The sequence below is a fragment of the Hordeum vulgare genome, chromosome 3H (genome assembly GCF_904849725.1).
Source record: "Hordeum vulgare subsp. vulgare chromosome 3H, MorexV3_pseudomolecules_assembly, whole genome shotgun sequence".
Classification (NCBI taxonomy): domain Eukaryota; kingdom Viridiplantae; phylum Streptophyta; class Magnoliopsida; order Poales; family Poaceae; genus Hordeum; species Hordeum vulgare.
The window spans coordinates 17,485,777-17,509,294 of NC_058520.1; the positions used below are offsets into that span (position 1 = coordinate 17,485,777).

At 50.2% G+C, this 23,518-nt stretch overlaps 1 protein-coding gene across 1 annotated transcript; it reads left to right on the plus strand.

Annotated features, from left to right (window-relative positions):
- Nucleotides 1-15,740: 15,740 nt before the first annotated feature.
- LOC123442602 (receptor-like protein 4) lies at nt 15,741-23,135 on the plus strand. Its single transcript, XM_045118692.1, has 9 exons — nt 15,741-15,944; nt 16,039-17,115; nt 17,260-17,404; nt 18,036-18,107; nt 20,118-20,186; nt 21,053-21,121; nt 21,228-21,305; nt 21,854-22,062; nt 22,501-23,135. The coding sequence occupies exons 1-9, from the start codon at nt 15,860-15,862 to the stop codon at nt 22,626-22,628; spliced, it is 1,932 nt and encodes a 643-aa protein (XP_044974627.1). The 5' UTR covers nt 15,741-15,859; the 3' UTR covers nt 22,629-23,135.
- Nucleotides 23,136-23,518: the final 383 nt, after the last annotated feature.

Here is a 23,518-nt window from a genome sequence, read left to right on the forward strand (position 1 = left end):
AGTTTATTTCCGCATTAGTTTCAAGCCAAATCCGAAGAAGTTTTTAAATAGCTTATTCAACCCCCCCCCTCTAGGAGTCATCGAGGTCTTTTCAATTGGTATCAGAGCTAGGTCTCTCTTTAATTAGGTTTCACGACCTAGAGAGTATCGATGTCGACTATTGGATTAGTGCACAATGGCATCTTTGACTTTGATGACACAAATTATACCCTATGGAGAATTCGTATGCTTCATCACTTTCGGGCCATGGGCCCAAATACTTTACGAATTGTTCTTGTAGGGATTGCCGACAAAAAGGATGATGCATCTTCATCTACTAATGAGATGTATCTTGATTGTGAGGCTTTTCTTTCCGTTCATCGAACCATAAGTCCTCAAGTGTTTAAGTGTATCTCGACTTGCAAGTCAGCTCATGAAGTTTGGACTAAACTTGAAGATATATATGGTGGGTCCAATCTTGATGAAGACGGTATTATGATGAAGGAGTTGGTGCATGAGCTCTTCACTCTTTTCAATCTTAAAGAGTCCACCACTACTTCCATATCCGATTGCTTGCACACCTCAGCATCTTCAATCTCACAAGGTAATGACATGGTGAGTGAAGAAATATATGTTGATGAAAATGTCATAGCCTCTATGGACACGAGCATATCTAGCACCACACATAGTGTAAATTATTGTGCTGATAGGTCATGCATTTCACCTAAAGATCCCTCGACAAATGTCTGTGGTGATATGCCTGCTTCCTCGTGTCCTCTTGATCAAAATATCTTGTTTCTCCCTAGTTGCTCTATGACTAACCATTTAGGGGAAATCAAGAAATATGAAGAATCTGATAGGTCATGCTCAAGTAAGTTTGTGTAACTTACTTGTGCTTGTTAGTAAATGTATTGTGTCCATCTTGGTAGATTGTGTTGTTGATACACGTTGCAGTGCCTAGTGCATTTAGGATTTGTGCTTGACAAGTACACTCTTAGTTTATTTCCACATTAGTTTCAAGCCAAATCCGAAGAAGTTTTTAAATAGCCTATTCACCCCCCCCCTCTAGGCGTCATCGAGGTCTTTTCACCGTGGCGCCGCGCCGACGGACCGGTGGGTCATGGAGTCTCCCCTGGGAGGCATAGCTCGGGCCGGCTAGCTGCTGCCAACTCACAGCAAGCGCGCCTCGCCTTCTTAAGCAAGTTCAGGGGACGCTGTTTTAGATGCCTCAGTTCTCACCACAAGGTAGCCGGCTGCAGAGAGCCAGTCCACTGCATCACCTGCAAGCGAGCAGGACACATTAGCCACCACTGCCCGAAGCATCCCAAGTTCGCAGGAAGAGCCGAGAGTGCGAAGAGCAGGCTCGGCCCGGGGCCGCCAGCACAGCCGCTCTACGCCAGGCTGCGTTTCCCTCCGCCACGAGGAGCCATGTCGGCACCTGCTGCCTCGCTGCTGCGTCAGGCTGACCCTGCTCGACGCCCCCAGGACAGTCGTTCGGTGGTTGTCCCGTCACCGGCAATAGAGCAGGCTGCAGCTTTCCTCCGCTCGCACGTCATGACGCTTCGGGCGGCTGACGGAGTGAATGCCACGTCCCCGATGGCGGTCGGACGGGCGCTCGAGGCGCATCTCTCCGTCCCGGTGCATTCGCTGCGCGTCACTGCCCACCACCCGGAGCACTATTTCGTCGCCTTCACCCAACCGGCGCTCCAGGTGAACGTCGTGCGGCGTGGCTCCATCACGGTGGACGGCGCATTCTTCATCGTCTCCGCGTGGCATGAGCACGACCACGCCGTCTTCGACTCCCTCCTGATGCATGCGCGTGTCGTCATCGAGGGGGTGCCCATGCACTACTGGTCGGTGGAAGGCGCTGAGGACATCCTTGGCAAGAAAGTGAGAGTAGATCGCCTCGACAGCAGGACACTCGAGCGGGGCCATATCAAGACCTTCGCTTGCTGGGTCTGGACCAACGATGTCACCAACATCCCCACCAAGCACACCTTGGCAGTGCTCCCGCGCGGAGCAGGCCGGGTCGAGGAGATGGAGGGCTTCCCTCCGCCCGACCGTCGCGTAGCTCCGCCACCGGCGACGGCCGACTACACCATGCTCGTCCATGTGTATCGGATCGAGGACTGGACCTCTCCATCCCCGCGGTCCTCCCACTCGGGCCAGAGCGGCTTGCCGTCATCCGACTCCAACAACGACGACCGCCCGTTCCCTGCTGTGACAGCAGCCTCCTGGACCATGGGGGGCGAGGACGGTCAGCGGGGAGCTCGGGTGCAGCGCCGCGACCATGCACCAGTAGCCAACACCGGCTGCAACGGCATGCCACGCCGGGGACACGGCCGCAACAATGACGGCGACGGAGGCTCCAGGGGTGCGGGCCAGCGCTCCTGGAAAGATGTCATGCTCCGGAGAAGCCGCACCCCGGCTAGGAAGACGCAGCCAGGGGCGACACACCAGCGTAGTCGATCACCTCGTCGCCCAAAGTCCACCATGCAGCGACAAGGGGGAGGCAAGGTCACCACAACACCTCCCCCACCAGCTCCTCTTCGCCACAGACGAAGTTGTGGCCGCACCCCAGCGGCTCCAGCTGCAGCGCCACTCCAAGTGTCGGCCGACGAGGGAGGACGAGTACGCGCACCAGTCACACGCCCAGAGACGACCGACGGAGGAAGACGTGACGGGAAAGACCCTGTTGATGACTTCTTCAGGGAGGCAAGGAAAACCTCTGTCGCCTCTGTGCTAGCAGACCCTGTGGCGGCCGACGTACACGCTGGTGCAGAGGCTGCAGTCGCCGTACCGTTAGATTTCGGTGGCGACAACTACTTCGACGAGGACGTGGACGAGACCGAGCGGGTGCAACTTGATGCATTTAGCTCGACGCTCTCAGCTGCTACGACGGACTGCGGACAGTTCAACCGTGCTACACCATCAACAGCCCGCACAATGAAGGCGCAGCTCGGCACCGTCACAAGCCGAGCACGCCAGCTCGAGATCACCGCTGACGACGGCAGCCAGCAGCAGCACCGCGGCCTTTTCCGCGCGACGGAGCCACCCATCCTCGCCACGCCGGCGAAACGGCCGTCAGCACCTCCAAAGAGCCGCACTGCAGCCACCGCGACTCGGTAGAGCGCCCGTCAAGCGGCTAACACATCGACCATACCGGTGGCGCAGCGAGCCTCCTTTCGCATCGTCAAGGAGCTGGGACTCTTAGGACCTAGAGAAAAGATGACCGAGGACGTCGCAAAAGCACTCATCCGGCGTTTCGAGGAGCCACTCTCGGATAGCGACATTGCAGTCATTGCAAAGCTCACACACTTAGACAACGGTGCACTACGTGTCATGGCACGCATGGCTGGACCTGATGGGCATGCCGCGGAGGCCGATGTTTAGTATGTTAGCTTACCTCCAGCTCCAATGGCGGCCGGCTCCTAGCTGGTCTGAGTTAGGATTTAGTTTCATGTGTAAGGCTAGTGGTAGAGCTCATCATCGTCGGCGTATTCTGGGGCCTATTGGTGGACGCCGGCGCCCCCCTTGTATGTTAGAAGTGGAGTTGTACTTGGGCCAGAGGCCATCTAGTAAAATTAGCCATTGGAGTATACTCCTGTCTCCAAATGAATGACAAACTACTTCCAATTATGTCATGGAACGTCCGGGGAATTAACAACCCATTCAAGAGAGCGGCCATTTGTGAGGTGGTTACCGTGCACCGCGTGGCAATTCTCTGCCTACAGGAAACTAAGATCACAGATTGGACCCCAACAATTATTAGTGAAATTGGGGGGCAATCCTTGGCTGATTGCATTGTGCTGCCGTCTATTGGGGCAAGTGGCGGGGCGGCGATACTCTGGAACAAGAATCTAGCAACGGTAGAATCTCATGCTGTAGGAATTTTTGCAATCACAACAAAAGTTAAACTACTTGGACAGCTAAATAGCTTCTGGATCTCATCTGTATATGGTCCAATGGACGACGCCAGAAAGGAAGATTTCCTCCGGGAAATCACCCTCTCCGCACCCCCGTTAGCGGAGCCATGGCTAATCAACGGAGACTTCAACCTCATCTATGAAGCTAGGGATAAGAGCAACCTCAACCTAAACCGTAGGCTGATGGGCAGATTTAGAACAGCAATCGACACAGCGGGACTCAAGGAGATCAAATGTAAAAATAGATGCTACACTTGGAGCAATGAGCGTCGTGACCCAACCATGGCCAGCATAGATAAATTCTTCTGCAACCAGGCCTGGGAACAATTTTTTCCCTGTGCTTCCCTAATAGCGGCGTCTACGGCTACATCCGACCACTGTCCACTACTCCTCGCCGACACAGCTACTACGCCTAGACCTGCCATGTTTAAGTTCGAAAGCTTCTGGCCAAGCCTCCCCCGCTTCCACGAAACGGTTGTGGTGGCTTGGAGTAGACCGGTACAAGCAGCATCCGCTTTCCAGCGTCTTCACATCAAGCTAGGGCGAGCTGCGCGAGACCTTAGAATTTGGAGCAAGGCTTTTCTCAGCAATGCGAAAATACAATTCCACATAGCAGCTGAGCTGGTACTTCGATTTGATGTAGCACAGGAAACACGGCGACTGTCGGACGCTGAGTTCAACCTGCGCAAACTACTAAAGCTGTGGCTGTTAGGACTGTCGGCGGTTGAGCGTGCAAGAAGGCGGCAAGCATCCAGGCTTACTTGGATACGTGTAGGAGACGCGGGAACAAAATTCTTCCACGCTAAGATGAGATCTCGTAGACAAAAGAACTTCATACACAGCCTTCAGAGTGCAAATGAGATTGCAACATCGCACGAGCAAAAAGAGGCCCTCATCTACATCCACTTCAACGCCACCTTAGGGGCCAAAGCGGATCGTCTCACAGGCATAGATTGGACTTCCCTCGGCATGCCCTCACTACATAACTCAGGCCTAGACAACCCCTTCTCCGAGACGGAGATATGGGAGGCGATAAAAGCTTCTTAGATGGAGAAGGCGCCGGGTCCGGATGGCTACATAGGACTGTTTTTCAAAAGCTGTTGGCAGCATATCAAAGCTGACATCATATTAGCTTTTAATAGTTTCTATCATCTGGCAAGAGGAGACTTCAGTAGTTTGAACACAGCCATGGTAGTACTCATCCCAAAAAAAGATGGGGCAACAAAGATACATGACTTCAGGCCAATCAGTTTGGTTCACTCCTTCACAAAACTAGTTGCAAAAGTCCTCTCACTACGGCTATCTACGGTGATAGCAGACATCATCTCACCGGCGCAGTCTGCGTTTTTACGATCGAAGTCCACGCAAGATAGCTTCCTCTATGTGCAAAATGTGATTAGAAGCCTTCACCGGCAAAGGATTCCGGCACTACTCCTCAAGCTAGACATTGCACGAGCCTTCGACAACGTCTCCTGGGAATACCTACTAGAGCTACTACAAGTGCTAGGATTCCCAGCCCGATGGCGGGACTGGATCGCCCTGCTGCTCAGAACCTCGTCATCTTCATTCATGCTCAACGGAACCCCTGGGGGCCATATCTGCCATCGCAGGGGGCTGCGCCAGGGAGATCCACTGTCGCCTCTGCTCTTCATCATAGCCATCGACCCCATGCACAGACTCCTAGCATGGGCGACGGATATGCAGATGCTAGCTCCACTGCCGGGTAGACAAATCCCCCTTAGGGTAAGCCTTTACGCCGACGATGCTGTTATTTTTGCTACCCCGAGTAGGCAGGAGATAGACACGCTTCTGGGCATCCTACACGACTTCGGGAACGCGACTGGACTACGTATTAACCCAGTGAAATCGACTGCAACGGCCATTCGCTGTGAAGGAATCGACATTCATGAGGTTCTGCAAAGTTTTGGGGGACAGACAGTTGATTTCCCTGTCAAATACCTAGGCCTCCCCCTTACGCTGTCGCGGCTGCGCCTCGTCCACATCCAGTTCATCTTAGATAGAATTCGGGCCAGGCTCGCTGGATGGAAAGGGAGACTTCTCACAATAGCCGGTAGAAGAGTTCTAGTCAGAAATGTTCTCACATCCTTGCCCACATTTGCCCTATCAGTGCTGCGGGTACCAAAGAAATTTCTTCACGAGATTGACAAGGCCCGCCGCCGATTCCTATGGGCACAGGACGAGGAAGCTTCTGGGGGAAAATGCAAAGTAGGTTGGCAAGGGGTCTGCTCCCCAATAGAAAACGGAGGTCTCGGAATCCTAGACATGACACGCTCCACTAGAGCTCTGCGACTACGCTGGCTATGGCTATCCTGGACGTCCCAGGATAGACCATGGATTGGCATGCAGCTTCCATGTGATGACGACGACAAAGCCTTGTTCAACGCCTCTACGTTAGTTACACTAGGGAATGGTGAACGGGCTTCGTTTTGGAATTCCCCCTGGACAGGCTTGGGAAACCTAAAGTCGGCCATCCCAAAACTCTTTAGGCACACCCGTAGAAAAAATAGAACGGTCAAGGAGGCACTCCAGAACAACACTTGGATTGTAGACCTAGCATACGGTGACACCGCAAGCATATGGGAAGAAGTGATCAAGTTGAATAGATGGATTCAAAACAGAGATATCCAGCTGCAAGAGCAAGTAAGCGACTCTATCCGATGGAAACACGAAGCTTCAGGGGTATACACTGCCGGCTTTGCGTATAAAGCCCAATTCCAGGGGTTTTATAAATCATACTTCCGAAAGATAATATGGGCCACCTGGGCATCGGCAAAACACAAGTTCTTCGCATGGCTGCTCCTCAAGGATAGGTTATGGTATAATGATCGGCTACAAAGAAGAGGATGGACAAACAACTATTTTGCCAACTATGCCTAAGAAACCTTGAGTCATCAGTTCACCTGTTTTGGCAATGTCCGATAGCAATATCCGTGTGGTCACATGCGGCATTGTATGTCGGTTGCAACTCTCTCCACCCAAGCAAATGGTCTTGCAACAACAAGTCGGCAACTATCATATCCAAAATGATAAGCAATGCACCGGCAGAGCACAGCAAGGCGATCAAAACTATGATCATACTAATACTTGCTGAGATTTGGAAGAGCGAAACGAATGCACCTTCAGAAACAAGAAGGGGCAAGCTCAAGACATAAAGGATGAAATCAACAGAACACTAAGGCTGTGGCGCGACGCAGGAGCAGTCCTTTTGGAGCACCCCTTTGGGGAACCACCATGAGAGATTCCTAGCGTCCCCCCCTGTTTTTTTATTTCCTGTTTTCTTCTTCTTACTTCCTTGATCCATTAATCACCCCCACCCTTTGATGTATTTCTTCACCATGTGCTCCCTGCTAATTTAAATCAAGCCAGCCATCGTTGGATCTTTCAAAAAAAAAGTGGACATGTAGTATGTAGCTCAGTGAGTCTCCTCCAGGGGAGACGTGAACCACTCCAGCCCCCGAGCCATGGAGCATTTTGGATCCATCAAGGAACATAGTCCAATGCTCGGGGATGCTTGGGGCTGGCTGCTCTTATTCCATCCATTCGACCAAGATATCTACGAGGGCTTGAGACTTGATTGCCTTCTTGGCTTCAAATTTGATCTCCAATGGGAGGAGCTCAATTGCCCACTTGGCCACTCGCCCAATAGTGTCTCTGTTATGCATTATTTCCGACTGAGGGGTATCGCTGATAACTGTGACCGAGTCATCTCGGAAGTAATGAACCACCTTCTTTGTTGTCAAGTAGATACCATAGACCAACTTTTGGTAGTGTAGATACCTTTGTTTGGAGGGTGTCAAGACTTCTGAGATATAATAGATGGGTCTTTGAACCTTGTATGCTTTACCTGCCTCCTTGCGCTCCATAGTGAGGACGGTGCTGACCACTTGGCTAGTGGATGCAATGTATAGGAGCAGTGGCTCCCGGCTGCCCAGAGCAGCTAACACCAGCTGGGTGGAAAGCAAGGCCTTGAGCTGATCGAATGCGATTTGCACTTCATTGGTCCACTTGAATCTATCAGAATTTTTTCATTAGTCGGAAAAGAGGCAGTGCCTTCTCACCAAGTCTTGAGATGAACAAGATAAGGGCCGCAAGGCAACATGTAAGCCTTTGCACATCATGTATGCACTCTGGCCGTCTCATTTGAACTATAGCACCGATTTTTTCGGGGTTCGCATCGATACCACGTTCGCAAACGAGGAAACCGAGTAACTTATCGGCTGGAACACCAAAAGTACACTTGGTCGGGTTGAGCTTGATCCCGTAGCGCCACAGGTTCACGAAGGTTTCGACGAGATCGGTCAGGAGGTTGGAACCTTTCCTATACTTGACCACAATAGCATCCATGTATGCCTTCATGTCCCAACAGATTTGCTCTTGTAAGCATTTCTGGATCATGCGTTGGAAAGTAGCCGTGGCATATTTTAGGCTGAATGACATAGTGATGTAGCAAAAACACCCGATTGGGGTGATGAATGCCGTTTTTATTTCATCAGGACCATACATTCGGATCTGGTGGTACCTGGAGTCAGGGACAAATTTAAGGGGGGACGAGGGGGGCTAGACCCCCCTAAAAAATTGGTTCTTCTACTATGATTGTGGTTATTGTAGTCAAAAAATTTCACTTCATATGAACTTTGCCCCCTCCATGAACAAACTTGCCCCCTCTATGGATGAACGATGGCTCCGTCCCTGCCTGGAGTACGCATTGAGGAACAACATGCATTCACATCCGACAGTAGAATATACGATCTGATCTATGCGGGGTAGAGGGAAATGATCCTTCAGGCATGCGCAATTGAGGTGCTTGAAGTCAATACACATACAAAGTGAATTGTTCTTCTTGGGCACCATTACCACATTCATGAGCCACTCGAAGTGGTAAACCTGGCGAATGAACACAACAGCTAGGAGCCAAGCGATCTCCTCGGCAATCGCCTTGCGCTTTTCCATGGAGGAACGACGCAAGTGTTCCTTAACGTGATTGGCCTTGCAGTCCACTAGGAGGCGGTGCTCAGCCAGCTTCCTGGGAAGACCCGGCATGTCAGATGCCTTCCCTGCAAAAATGTCCCAGTTCTCACGGAGGAACTGGATGAGCGTAGCTTCCTATTTTTCCCATAGTGATGTGGACATGTTCGTTGCATAGGCACTCAGATCATTAGGGTGGATGTGAACCTACTTGGTCTCACGAGCCGACTGAAAGGCAGACTCAGTAGTCGGTCGCTTCGACTTGATCAAGTCGGCGGTGTCCATCGTCTTCTTGTACCCATCGAGCTTGACTGCGAGGACTTTCTCGTTAACGATTTTGCAGCTCTACTGGATCTTCCGATTGCCGCTCACCGTGTCACGCCTCTCGGCCCTGGCATATTAAACTTAAGATACATGTAACATGGTCTGGCCATGAAATGCGCATAGGCGGGCCTACCGAGGATAGCATGATAGGCACTGCGGAAATCCACCACCTTGAAGGTAAGTCGCTCCTTCCGGTAATTTTTTTCGCCACTGGACACCACATTCAAAGCGATCTGGCCGAGTGACTTGGCCTTCTTCCTAGGGATGACCCCGTGGAAGTGCATGTTGCTTTTGCTCAATTGGGACAACGGAATGTCCATCGCCTTGAGCGTGTTGGCATAGATGATGTTGAGGCCGCTAACTCTGTCCATGAGGACCCTACGCGGTCGGACTCCATTGACAACCCGATCAACAATCAGCGCTTGTCGCCCAAGGGTGGCAATATGGGCCAGATGATCAGACTGATTAAATGTGATGGGCGTCTTTGCCCAATCGAGATCTTTTGTGACAGTCGAAACTGCCATGTTAACCTCCCGATTGATAACCTTCAATCGGCTCTTGCTCCCAACGTCTGCGAAGATCATAAGGACCTTTTCGACATTTGTATACCCAGGGGCACCCTCTTCGTCTTCATCGTTGTCCTTCTCCCTGGAGAGTTCTCCGCCCATGTCCTACCGGAGCAGACAACAATCTCAAGCAGAATGGTTGGGATAGATGGGATTACCATCATTGTCCCTCTTGGTGTGGATCTGGCACGGCTTATCCAAGGGGTCGCTCTTTGTCTCAGACTTCTTCTTGCCCGCGTAGTCCTCCTTTTTTCTTTTGCTTGGATTTGCCCTGGCCTTGCCCGGGGACAACAGCGACGTCGCCCTGCTGGTTCTGCTTCTTCCATGTGTTGCCTCCCGAGTGAGGGGCATCACTTGCTCGGCCCTTTCTGCTACGAATGCGGTCTTCTTCCTTCTCGTTCGCATATCGATTGGCGATCTCCATGGAGCGACTGAGGGACACACACCCCCCCCTTCGGCCAAACTTTAAAATGAGCTCCCTGTATCGAGTGCCAGCCTTGAAGGCGCACACGGCTTGGTGCTGGGTGACGTTTTCCACGGTGTTGTGCGACGTGGTCCATCACTGAAAGTACTCGCGGAGAGTTTCATTGCTCTTTTGGACACAATGCTGCAACTCCGTTAGTCCACCTGGACGCTTATAAGTGCCCTCGAATGTTTTGACAAACACTCGGTCAGGTCCTCCCAACTGTGGATGTTGCTGGCATACAACTGATTGAGCCTTGCCCTTGTCGACCCCTCCAGCATGAGGGGTAGGTGCTTCATTGCGACGAAGTCGTCGCCTCGATCTAGACGGCCACTTGGTAACCCTCGAGCCAAGTCTCGGGCTTGGACTCACCATTGAATTTGCCGATCCCCATGGCCAACCTGTAGTTGGAGGGGATTTCCGACTCGCAAATGTGCCTGCCGAAACACTCGAGGCCAGAGACGCCTCGCCCTGCTCATGCTCAGTCAATCACGTTCTGCGTGATGATGGACCTCACATTTAGCAGGGGAGCACGATGGTCGTCATCCTATTAGCCTATGTGCCGATTGGGGCTTGGCCTGCGGTCGTAGGGTCGGCGTCTGAGTGAACCACTCCTCAGAGGAGGTGTTCTATTACGATTCCGTTCGTCGCGCCTCTGATCCCCATATTGGCCTCTCGGAGGACGAGGGGTTGTTCGGTGTCTCCAAGGTGCGTGAGGGCTATGATCAGACTGCACCATGTCCGCCCGGACAGACTTGTTGTGAAGAAGGTACTACGATTGGGATACCGTTGAATTCTATCGTAGGGTAGTCCTCAACAGAGTCTCGATCTTCCGAATGCCCTCCCCAGCCACGGAATCACTCGGCTGAATGGATTCAGTGTTTCAAGTGGTCGCAGCCAGTTGTACAGAGGTGTACACATCACGTGAATGTTACACTCGCGGTCATTCGGGAACAACTGCCTGGGGTTGCAACTGGAGATGGGCTGATCCCTCGCCCTCGGTCGTCGAGTGACTGATGGAGCCGCTCGAGTTGCTCACGCTCAGCCAGAGTGGCTTGACGCGCGTTCTCTAGGGCCATCCCCTCTAGGGTGTTCCCAGTGATGGGGGTGAGAAGAGCATGCTCATTCCTCCATTAGACTTCCTCCCGTTGCTCCTCATTGAGAGGTTGAGGGACGTAGAGGTCGGAGTCTGCATTGCGGCGATCGCCTCCATCGCGTCTGTGGGAGTTTCCCACGGAAAAACTAGGAGCTCCTCCCCTGGTCATGTCGGCCATCAGGATCTCCGCAGCGTCTCCGCTGCTCTCGCAGTCGGACTCGCCGAATGAGTCGTCACCCGAGGAAGGGAACAAGCTAAGAGTGTCCTCGTCTGAGTCGAGCATGGCCACCTGTCCTGAAGTGGCTTGAAGAGCCACCATATGCTTGATCCAGCGCTGCAGTCGCGAGCGCCCGGAGCGCTTGTGACGAATCGCAGCAGGACGTGGGCGTGTCGAGAGGTACAACATCGACGTCTGCCGAATAAGGACCCCATGTGCCACCGTGCTGAAGTGCGATGCACCACGGGCGGGTAACACATTGGTATCCAACGGTGCACCCTGCAGCCACGCCGAATCATCGACGGTGAAGCTGAGGGAACCGAAAAGGATCTCGCTGCCAAGTGTCATCATAATGACAAAACGGATTGAAACTCCAACTGCGCCGGAATTTGCTAGACGCGCAACCCCAAGGTGGGCGCCAAATGTCGAGGGGTTGAATCTGACAATGGTATCAGGGGTACGAACGAAGGGCGAAGTCTAGCTACAACGCACTTGTAATACTCGAATGTACGAGTTCAGGCCCCACTCGGGAGTGGTAAAGACTCTATGTCTCGAGCCCGGAGGCTTAATGTTTCTTATGGGGGGCGTGAATACACATAACGTTTAACCCATGTCTGGGAGTTTAAGGCAGGCTTATATAGAGTGCGTCTGGACCCATGGCTTCCACTTTAAGGGCATTTAATGACAATAACCACATAAGTTATCTAAAATTGCAGTTCTAACTATACGTTACAGGTAACGTATGACTTCATGACGCTTTATGTGAGAGATTAAGTCCCTGGCCGTTGCAGTCCTTTCGACTTCCGCGCTTCCTCTTAGTCCGAGTGTGGGTGAACGTTCAACTGTCCCAAGATGGTCCGAATGAGACTTTGCATGTCCGAGTAAGACTTAGACCGCATCGGTAGTCGTGGGACTTTAGTAACTATGTGGGACCCTAGTTGGACCTTGGATAGCAGGTCCATGACCATATCCCTAGTGAACAACCCCATGAGTCATGTCCCACAAAAGTAAGCATCATCAACATACAACAGACTACACATCAATAAATAGCACAACCTGCACACAAGAATGATCTAGTTCAAGATAACAACACTAATCATGGACACATAAAGATAATCTTGTTAGACACTTAAAGCAACTCCAACGGGCCGATCCAAACGGACAGTAATTTCGTCCGCTTTTTGTCCGTTCGGGTCGGCCGCCCGCCCGGCGTCCGGCCTATTTTAGATATGGATCGGCAGCGCGCCCAACGTGCCGACCCATATGTGCCGGCGTGGCCGGCTAGCCGCCCTATTTTACATGATTTTCATAGTTTGAATCAAATAACATAATTTAGACCGAAAATAGCATAGTTATTACAAGCCGAATAAAAATAAAAATGTCTCACATAGTTCGTACATAGTTTTGCTAACGAATAAAAGAAGATAAATCTATTTGTTGCCAACATGAGCTCACATATGCTCAACCAAATCATTTTGCAGTTGCACGTGAGTTTCCCAATCACGCATGTCTTGATGAAATTGGGAGAACTGTTCCAACGTTGCCGCTACTCCATGCTCAGGCACAACATTCTCACCCTGAAACTAAAACCCTTGATCGTACAGACGTTCCGGGCGCTCGTCTTCTACGATCATATTATGCATGATCACACAAGCAGTCATCACCTCCCACAGTTTCTGCGTGCTCCAGGTATTAGCAGGATACTGAGCGATGCCCCATCGAGATTGCAAAACACCAAAGGCACACTCGACATCCTTCCTAACACTCTCTTGCTCTTGGGCAAATCTTTTCCTCTTCTCTCTGACAGGGTCGGGTATTGTCTTGATAATAGTGGTCCACTGAGGATAGATAACGTCACACAGGTAGTATCCTTTGTCGTAGTTGTGGCCGTGAGAGTAAAGTTCACCGGTGGATTGTTGCCTTCGGCAAGCCTAGCAAACACCGGCGAGCGCTGAAGCACATTGATATCATTGTGTGATCCAGCCATGCCAAAGAAAGAGTGCCAAATCCAGTGATCTTCAAACGCCACGGCCTCTAGTATGACAGTGCAAGCCCTGGCATGGCACTTATACTGCCCTTGCCAAGCTGAAGGGCAGTTCTTCCACTCCTAGTGCATGCAGTCTATGCTACCAAGCATCCCTGGGAAGCCCATGCTGGCGTTCATGCCAACAAACGGGTTGTATCTTCAGCAGTCGGCTCTCTCAAGTACTCAGGACGTGGCGACGGCGGCGGGCGACGTGGGAGTGGGCGGCGTTGCTGAGAGTGGGCAGCTGGTAGAGTCGCCGGCAAAAATGGGCGGCGGCGTCGACGACGAAGGAGGCGGGCAAGGGTTGCTGTTGGATGGGGGGAGGCCAATGTGCCACCGACCACGCGGGCCCGGGGGGAGGAGAAGGCGAGCGTAGGCGCGTCCGTCGCGTGTCCGCACCGACGCAAATCCGGCTAAAAAATGGACCGAAAATGAGTCGCCCGTGGACGAAAAACTGACGTGTGTCCGTCTGAGTCGGCGCGTCGGACCGTCTTTTCTGTCCGCACCGACCTAAACAGACGACGGACGGACGAAATGGATCGTGTCATTGGAGTTGCTCTTATACACTATCATACTATACATCTAAACATACTAACACTCATCCATAAACATCTAAGGATACCATCACTTCATCCATGAACATCTAAACATACAGCTTGAGGGCGTCACTGTTAGCGGGTCCTGCCTGACCAATCGGTCATGAATACAGTCGGTCCTCATCAGTAATAATAAGTAGATAAATACAGTCGGTCATCAGTTATAGCTGGTCCTAGTGCTGTCCGACAGTACCACCTTCTTCGAGCGAGCGCACCCAGCAGCACGTAGTACGGAGGAAGTGAACCTGTTCTAGTCCGGTTTCCGTCCGTGTGGGCGGTGGCAGCGTCGGGCCACGGCAGACGCGCCGCGCATTTCCGCGCACGTCGCGGCACGAACCCATGGAGCTAGTACATCACTCACGCTTATTTACCTGCTGATTTGGTGGTAGTTGCCGCGCGCGGCACTCAGCTGGCCCAGCCGACCCCGTGACCACAGCAGCCCAACCCAAAGGGAAGGCTACACGCGCTGTTTGTCCGCATGTCTCGCCATCATCTACCACTCCTCGAATCTTACGTACGTCCCCAGGCTAATTCATTGAAGCAGCAATAATTCTTGTCTGCATACACGTAAGGACATATGCACTAGGAATACGAAGTCGGGTCGAGTCTTTTTCAGCGACTTTTTGGTGTAGGGACTCAAAAAAGTCTTAAAAAGTCACATGTGAAACAGACAGGAGAGACTTTTAGGGACTAAAAGGGGATATTTGAGACTATTTGAAGAAGTCCCTATGAAAGGGTCTTTTTGGGATTTTTTTTGCACTTTTTCCAGCAATGCCCCTACTTTTAGTATGTCGTTTAATAACTATCACTACATTAGTAAGAGTAACATCGTCTTTTTACATGTTATTTAATAACATCTAGTCCCTATTTAGTCCGTGAAAACAAACGGATAGGCACTAGGAACTTTTAAATTGATACTAAAAAAACGGAAATGCTGTGCATACGACAAAAGCTTTGTACGATTTGTGTACGATGTGATCTCACTCGTCCGTGTGGTTCAACGAACGGCTGCCGCTGACTGTCGTATGTAAATCGTATGAAATTCGTCGTACGTGTAGCAGGACTCCTAAAAAAAATCTCGGAACTTTTGAAACAAACAGGCCCCAGTTGCTTCCGTCCGTCCCGCCCGTGACTCGGTAGATTATTAACATGAAAGATCCCGTACCAACGGGTGAATGCGGATCACCACCGCCCATGGCTCCGCCGCCGGTTTTGGTTTACTCATTCATTCCATTTCATTTACCGCGCTTTCTCTCTCACGTGACCAAACAAACAAATCCAGGCTTTTCCGAGAGGGGGAAAAAAGAGATGTGCTCTCAAAAAGCAAAAGGGGTCAAAGAGCTTCGCATCGCATCGCACCGCACCGTCGCTCTCCATCCCTCCCTCCCTCCCTCCGTCTGTCTTTACTACTGTGGGGTCCGCTACTTACCGTTGATCGGACGGCCGTCGCTGCCACAGCGTGGCGCCGCGGGCGCTGCGCAGCCGTCCGATCCTCCAGCGCGGCCGGATCCAGCGTTTCCACCCTCCTCCGTCCGTCGTCTCCTCCTCCTCTCACCACCCCCACGTCTCCTCCACTCCGCCCAGCTCAAGCTCAAACCCCCTCCCTCCCGAACTCCCCACCAAATTCACCTCCGGCGAGCCGCGCCGGCGCCGCCCCTCCGGCCAGCCCTAGGAGCGGCAATGCGGCTTCTCCTCCCGCTCCTCCTCGCCGCCGCTGCGGCCGTCCACGCCGCCAACGACTCCGACGACCCCTTCCTCTCCGGCGGTAAGCACCCCCAATTAACCTCGAATCAAGCCCCTGTACAGCACCCGCGTGCGCCGCACTGAAGCGCTCTCTCTCTCTCTCTCTCTCCGTGCAGCGCAGGCGAACCACAGCTACAACATCGACTGCGGGGGCGCGGCGGACTTCACGTCGGCCTTCGGCCGCCGGTGGCTGGCGGACCGCTTCTTCTCGGCGGGCGGGAACGCGGGGATGGTCGCGGAGCCTCACCGCTTCCCGCAGCCGCAGGAGCGGACCCTCCGCTTCTTCCCGCCCTCCTCCGCCGGCAAGTCCTCCTGCTACTCCCTCCCGCTCTCCCCCGGCCGCTACTACCTCCGCGTCTTCTCCGTCTACGACAACTACGACTCCAAGCTCCGCTCCCCCTCCTTCGACGTCTCCGCCGCCGCCACGCTCGTGCTCTCCTTCCGCTCCCCGTGGCCCGAGACCGCCGCGCGCTACGGGGCGTACTCCGACCTCATCTTCCCCGCCTCGTCCGCGCCCGACGCCGCCACGGACGTCTGCTTCTACTCGCTCTCCACCGACGCCCCCGTCGTCGCCTCCATCGAGGTCGCCCCCGTCCACCCGCTCGCCTACGACGGCGCCACCACCGGCGCCGACGTCGTCCTCGTCAACTACGGCCGCCTCACCTGCGGGAACGGCCTCTTCGGCCCCGGCTTCACCAACGACTCCGACGCCTTCTCCAGGGTGTGGCAGGCCGGCACGGATTTCCGGAACAATGACCTCACCTACGACGCCATTACTGCCGGCGGGAGGAAGATTTTCGGCAGCAACCAGCCGCCCAATTACTTCCCCACCAAGATGTACAGGTCCGCGGTCACCACCGGCGGGGACGCCTCCAACGAGATCGAGTACCTGATGCCGGTGGACACGAGGATGTCCTACATGGTCTGGCTGCATTTCGCGGAGATCGACGCCGGGGTCAGGGCCCCTGGCCAGAGGGTGTTCGACGTAATGCTGGCCGGGAGGAACGTGACCAGGATCGACATCTTCAAGCAGGTCGGAGGGTTCACGGCCTTCAAGTGGACATACATTGTGGAGAACCTGACAAGCTCCACCATGAGCGTCAGGCTTGTGCCGGTAGTGGGACGGCCGATTTTGTGCGGGCTCGAGAATTACGCAATGGTGCCCCTTGAGACAAGGACAGTGCCACACCAAGGTAACGGATAATTGGATACTCTATAAGCATTCTCTGAGATTGTTTTGTACTCGTGAACAAGATGGATCGATCGAGCTCGATCTCCAATTTCCATTATCAAAAACCAGCCGACATTCGCTCAGATTGTTGCACTTGTTTTGGCAGCGGCTGCGATGAAGGCCCTAAAGGATTCACTGAAAATTCCAGCAAGGATGGGGTGGAACGGGGACCCATGCGCGCCGAGGACATGGGATGCATGGGAGGGAGTTTCTTGCCATCCCGGTAACAAAGGGCTTGTGATCACTCAGTTGTGAGTGCACTTTCGATATCCCAATGCTATTTTTACATATCCTCTGTTTCATTAGACTATTCCTGCTTTGCTGTCAAGTTACCCATGTTTGATTTACCAAGTGCATCCCTGTTTTCTTCCGAGAAATGGTACTCCCTCCGATCCATATTAATTGTCTCTGATTTAGTACAAATTATTATGGATAGGAGGGAGTAGAATTATTTATGAAGAAGTACTTGTAAGTGTTTGGAGATCATAGTAAAGGGAAGATATTCTAATGTTCACACAGAGTTAGCAGCAAACAATCTACCTCAGTGGTTACTGCCCGTTTACTACTTAACTAATCTGAGCTGGACCACAAAGCTGAACTGCAAAATTTTAATTACATCCAAAAGTTTTTGTCCTAATTGTGCTGTTACTTTGAGCTACTGCTCAAGTATTGTTCTAACTTCGGTGCTAGTAGCTAAAGGTTTGTTGTCCTACAACATAGTACTCTGTCTGCATCAGTATCACTATGATTACTTGAATGAAATTTCACAACAGAAGTACCAATGGACATGGAAAATTAACTGCAGGTCTCTGCTCATTATATCGTGTGAAAAGTTGAGTGGTTTCTCTTCTAACTCGCACGTTTTATAATTTGCGCCGGCAGGGATCTTGCAAGTCAAGGACTGAAAGGTTTCATCACTGATGAAATAAGTCACCTGACAGACTTGGTAAGCTTGTAAGTATCATTGCACACACTTAAAGTTGATTTCAGCTTGGTCCTGGTCATCATTGTTATTTCTAGTTTCTGCACATCGATGGTTCTTGAGTTTCATGTTTGCATTAGCTTTACAGGAGCATATGGACTGCAACTTTGAAATTTAAAACTTCCTAGTACTATATATAACTGGTTGGCATTGGTTATGACTTACGACATCAAAGAAACTTAAGTGAATAGCTTACCGTGACTATTTCCTTTCTAGATAATACTAAAGCAAGGAGCAGTACAAATCCAAAAACTAGAGATAAGATTACAGCGTGTCACCTGGAAATAAACGAAATCTCAAATTCAGTGTGAAATACAAGCTCCCTCCCAACCCTAGCCGCCTCCCCCTCCCCCCCCCCTCCCTTCCTCGACGCCGCCTGAGGCAGCCGCCGGGCAAGCCCGGGGCGCCAAGGATGGTGGCGGCGGGGCCTAGGCTGCCCTGCCTCTGCATGCGGAGTCCCGGATCTGGAGCGGCGGCTCCATTGGCGAGGCACGGCAGGTTAGCAGCCGTGCGGGAGGTGGATCCGACGTCTCGGCCGCGCGGGCGGCGGGATCCGGTGGTCGCTGGCGTCCGGCGACGGCTTTTGCAGTGGCCGGTGCGCGCGATCTAGCGCCTCCCCTCCTTCCCTGTTCGGCGTGCGGGTCAGCCTGGTCGGGCCGCGCTTCCTTGGATTGCCGGTTTTGTACAGGAGGTGCTGCTAGTGGTGGGGATCTAGTTCGGGCGAAATCCCTGGTCGGCCATGGTCGGCCGCGTCGACGGCGACGCCTGAGGGCGCCGTTCCCCTCCTTGGAGGCGTCGGTATGGACTGATCCCCTCACTTCCCCTTCCCCTAGGTCTTCCGGGCGAAAGCCTTAACTTTGTTGGGCGGCGGCGGCGCTCACGGCGCCGTTCCCTTCTTGAAGGCGCCGCTTTGGAACCTTGGGGCTGGGTGGCGCTTGTGGGTGGTGGGCGACGGCGGTGGTGCGACCCTATCCTAGCATGGATCTCCGTCCTGCTTGGAGATGGACTCGCGTAGGTGGAGGTCGTCGTTTGGCGTCATGATGGCGTCGATGGCGGAGGCACCTGCCAAGGCTGGTACCTCAATCTGATCTGAAGATGGACTAGTGGAAGATGGCGGCGACGACACATGTGAGTGCGTCGGACCGGTTTTACCCCGGACCCGGTATGTGGCTCGGTCAGGGTCTCCGGCTTTAGATGTTAGGCTTAGGTGAGAGGTCTGGGTATTTGGTCCAGCTTGCACCCCTTCATCATATGGATAGGAGTAGCGGCAGATGTTGCCAAGATGGTGGATTCAGGCATATTGTTGTACTGCTTTGTAAGGTCCTCGAGAATAATCAATAAAATGGCCGCATGCATCTCCCAGATGCAGAGGCCGGGGGTCATCCTCCTTTTCTAAAAAAAAAAAAAGTGTGAAATACAATATTGGAAGTTCCCAAAGTCAACATAGGACACACTGCACATTGGTATGTTATGACAGTATGTCAAGGAGTGGTAGAGCACTATGAATATCAACCCCTGACCTGGATAGGCATTATAACATGCATATGGAATGAGCCAAGTGGATTTCTCAGGCCCACTTGTCAACCACACCTACAATATAAAGGCATTGTTTCAACAAAAATGCATGTTAGCTATTTCAACATGTACTTGTTGGTTTACTGAAAAAAAATCCTTCAAGTAGGAACTTTTTGTAGAAGCTTTCAGCACAAATCTGAAATGATATAGATACATCAATGCAGATGATGACTATAATATTAATCCATGAACAGAACCTGTTCAATCGATACTTCTGTGTTCCAGATATATCGTATCAAGTTTAACTTGTTTACCATTTCATATTTTTATATGTGCTCGAATTGTTTTGAAAATACTTGGTTTCAAGCTATAGAAAATGGTGTTATTATACTTCTGCAGTTTACAATTTGTGATCTCTCCGTGTTGGACATTTATAAATGTTATGAACTTATGATCTGCCTGACCAGGAACTTGAGCTCTAATTCCTTGACCGGAAGCTTACCACCAGGTTTAGGCCAACCTTCACTTGCGACATTGTGAGTACAATAATTTAACATACCATGCAAAGTTGTACTGTTTCATGCTACAAATATCGCACATTGTTATCACACTCACATTCTGCTGTTGACATGCTTATGATATATGCATGATACAAAATCTTACTTTGTATGTTCATCATGAAATCTTTAAAATTATAATTTGGTAAATTTACCTACACCACACCACACAAGTAGCATCCTCGTGTAGAATCATGAAGCTAGGACACTACCAAGAAAGTAGCTCTAGGAACTCCTTCTGTGAGCTTCAGGAGGCAATGGCTTTAATGACGGTATCTTAGCTTGGTAAGTTCCTTCGCAAAAAAAATAAAAAATAAAAAAAATATATATATATATATGGTAAGTTGTATATGGACTGATTAAACAATACATAATGTTGATGTGTAAATAAATATATATATCCTTTAGCTGGTATATAAATAAATACATAATGTTGATGTATATAAATAAATAAATATATATCCTTTAGCTGGTAAGTTGTATATGGACTGACTAAACAATACATAATGTTGATGTGTGGGCTGGTTTAACATATCTACTGGCTATCAATGATCCTTGATCTCAATTTTTTGTGTGTGTGCGCCTGGATGAAGGGATATTTTTAAGTGGTCCAGATGTATCTTAGTAGACTGTTAAGTAATTTCAGCATGTTAGTCCAGATATATCTTAGACTGTTAAGTAACTTCAACGTGTTATTTTTGTTAAAAAGAACATTGAATTAGCAAATGTGTTTCTTAGCTTTGCTCGCTCATTGTGGATTATGATGTCAGTTCATCATTGTCTGTGTATTCGACAGCCTGATTCTCTAACAATCTGAGTCACTTTAATTAATTCTTTTTTAATAGGGATCTGTCCTCGAACCAGTTTACTGGGGGTATTCCTGGCACCATAGGCTCATCTAAATTACAGACTGTGTAAGCAGAGTGTTCCACAGTATTATTCAATTTGTTCATGCAAGTTTTAGCTATCCTGCATATGCATACAACAATGCCGACTTACTAGGTACCACCTCTTGTGCAGTCTGCTAAACAGCAATCAACTTGATGGGCAAGTTCCAGAAAGACTGTATTCAGTTGGTGTGCATGGTGGCGTGATAGAGTAAGATATCCTCACTATTTTCATAGAGCAGAACACTTAACTTTCTTCCTGTAAAGTTTGCATAGCATATCATCCAGGGTGACCATTAGAAGTGCTGCACTCAGGCTGTTTGTTCCAGGCCTACAAATGATGTCAAAGGGCTTTGGGTTTAGGTCTCGTTCTGTCATACTTAGCGACTTATGGATAACAATATTGAAGGATATTATTTATCTTTCCTTGTCAGCTTAGCATGATTCAAGTGTGCAAACCCAAAGACGAACTGGGTGCCTGCCAACTGAATAGATAGAAGCTGTGTTTGAGAGAATGTGTTAGGCATCAGTTAGCTAAATTGGGTACCTGGGATGAGTTGCAGGACATGCTCTACTTTGAAAATGTTGTATTATGAATTACTTGCAACCAAACAGGGAGAGAATAGGTGTGCAAGGAGTGCGCGGATAGATCAAGAATCATTTTGTTTATATACTAAATAGATTGTGGATAACTAGCTGTGGTGTGTAACTTCCATTTCATTCTCTTGTTTTTTTTACAAATATGCATTGTGTTGGCAGTCTCTCAGGTAATAAAGGCCTGTGTGGGGTGCCTACTCTACCTGCTTGTGCATTATTCTGGGAGAAAGGAGGCTTGAACAAAACCGGCAAAATTGCACTTGGAGCCTCGTTTGGACTTCTTCTGCTTGTTATACTTATAGTGGTCTACATAGTTTGCATAAGACGGGGACCATACGACTATGATTTTGAGTTCCCTCAAGATTTAACCTGTAAGTATCTCATTTAACTCTGTTATCTTCATATATGATTTAAGTTACTGAAACGGCCATCATTTTGATGGTTTAGGCTAGTGCTGTATTTCACAAACTGTAGCTGAGGCCAGTCGTATCAGTTACTCCATCTATATCAAAATATAAGACGTTTTTTGACACCATAACAGTGTCAAAAAACATCAAAATATAATATTTTTATGCGAAGGGGGTATCTATTAGTCATGCTGGTTCTGGAACTTCAGTTGGGTTTATACTTACTGAAACTGCAGTGTAGTAGATTTACCTATCTATCTATAGTGCCTCGGTTATTCAAACTATCTGATCTTGGTTATTCCTGAACTAGTCAACAGAAGTCACAAAGCATGACCCAATTGTCTTTGTTCATTCGGCACTTGTGTAGATAACACATTTAACCTGTTGGATTTACGTCTGCAGCGATATCAGCAATCTCCGCGAAAAGGAACAGGTATCAACGGGCAAAGTCCGTGATGCTAGCAGAGATGGATGCCCACAACACGGACGGTTTCTACACAAACGGGAATGGGAATGGGAGCACTCGATAAGTGACGCACGCTGGAAATGGACTGGGTATTGTATGCACCGAGGAGAAACACTCGTACCAGGCTGCATGGTCGGGCAGGGAGATAGTACGTTGTGAATTAATTTTTCCAGCATCATCGACATGATTTCCTCATAGCTTCTTGGGTCAGCAGCTGCTTCGATGCCACTCTCTTGCAGATACGCCCATAGACGAATGAGCTATGCGAGAGGTAACTCATGTCATGTTTGCTCTACTATAGTATGACGTGGTAGTTAGTATTAGGGGGCCTTGTTTCTCTTTTCCGGAGACTTTCGGTCCAGTATTCTTGTGTTAGTTTTAGCTTAGTGATGATGTCCACTATGAACCATATAAAGGCAACCCGGGGGATGGGTTCAGGCGTTGTATGTTGTGGTGTCGGTGAACTGTTCGCGATGGGGTATCTATATTTTTGTTGTTGTTGTATAAAAACCTGACATGGTGCTACTGACGAAGGAAGCATGGACAATGAAAACAATAGTTCACGTGTGAATCATGTTTGGGTTAGCGGCCAGAGTTTGCATGTGTTTTTTCCTAACCAGAGAAGTTTCTCTGAATGTGAGTTGTTTTGGCAATGTCTCTGTATGCCTGCATTTCTTTTAGCGGAATATGTTTTTTTAGGGGCTGTAATATATTGTTTTTTAGGCAGACTATAATCTATTCGAGGCTAATGTGCGCTTTGCCGCGCTGTTTTTCACTCGTGGAATTAACTCATTTTTCTCTAGCAGATTATTGAGGTCAGTTTTTCGTTTTGATTTTATCTATGATGGCTTGGATTATAATTATATCCTGATTTCTTTTCATTCGCATATTGTGTTGGGCTGCTGTTGGAGATCCCCAAAAATCTTGACAAATGGTGATTTGAGACGAGATTCT

Excerpts from the sequence above, each read along its gene's own strand:
- LOC123442602 (XM_045118692.1), top strand. The coding sequence starts at position 15,860 with ATGCGGCTTCTCCTCCCGCTCCTCCTCGCCGCCGCTGCGGCCGTCCAC. Across the intron at positions 20,187-21,052 it reads CAACCTTCACTTGCGACATT|GGATCTGTCCTCGAACCAGT; the intron begins GTGAGTACAATA and ends CTTTTTTAATAG. Across the intron at positions 21,122-21,227 it reads TCATCTAAATTACAGACTGT|TCTGCTAAACAGCAATCAAC; the intron begins GTAAGCAGAGTG and ends CCTCTTGTGCAG.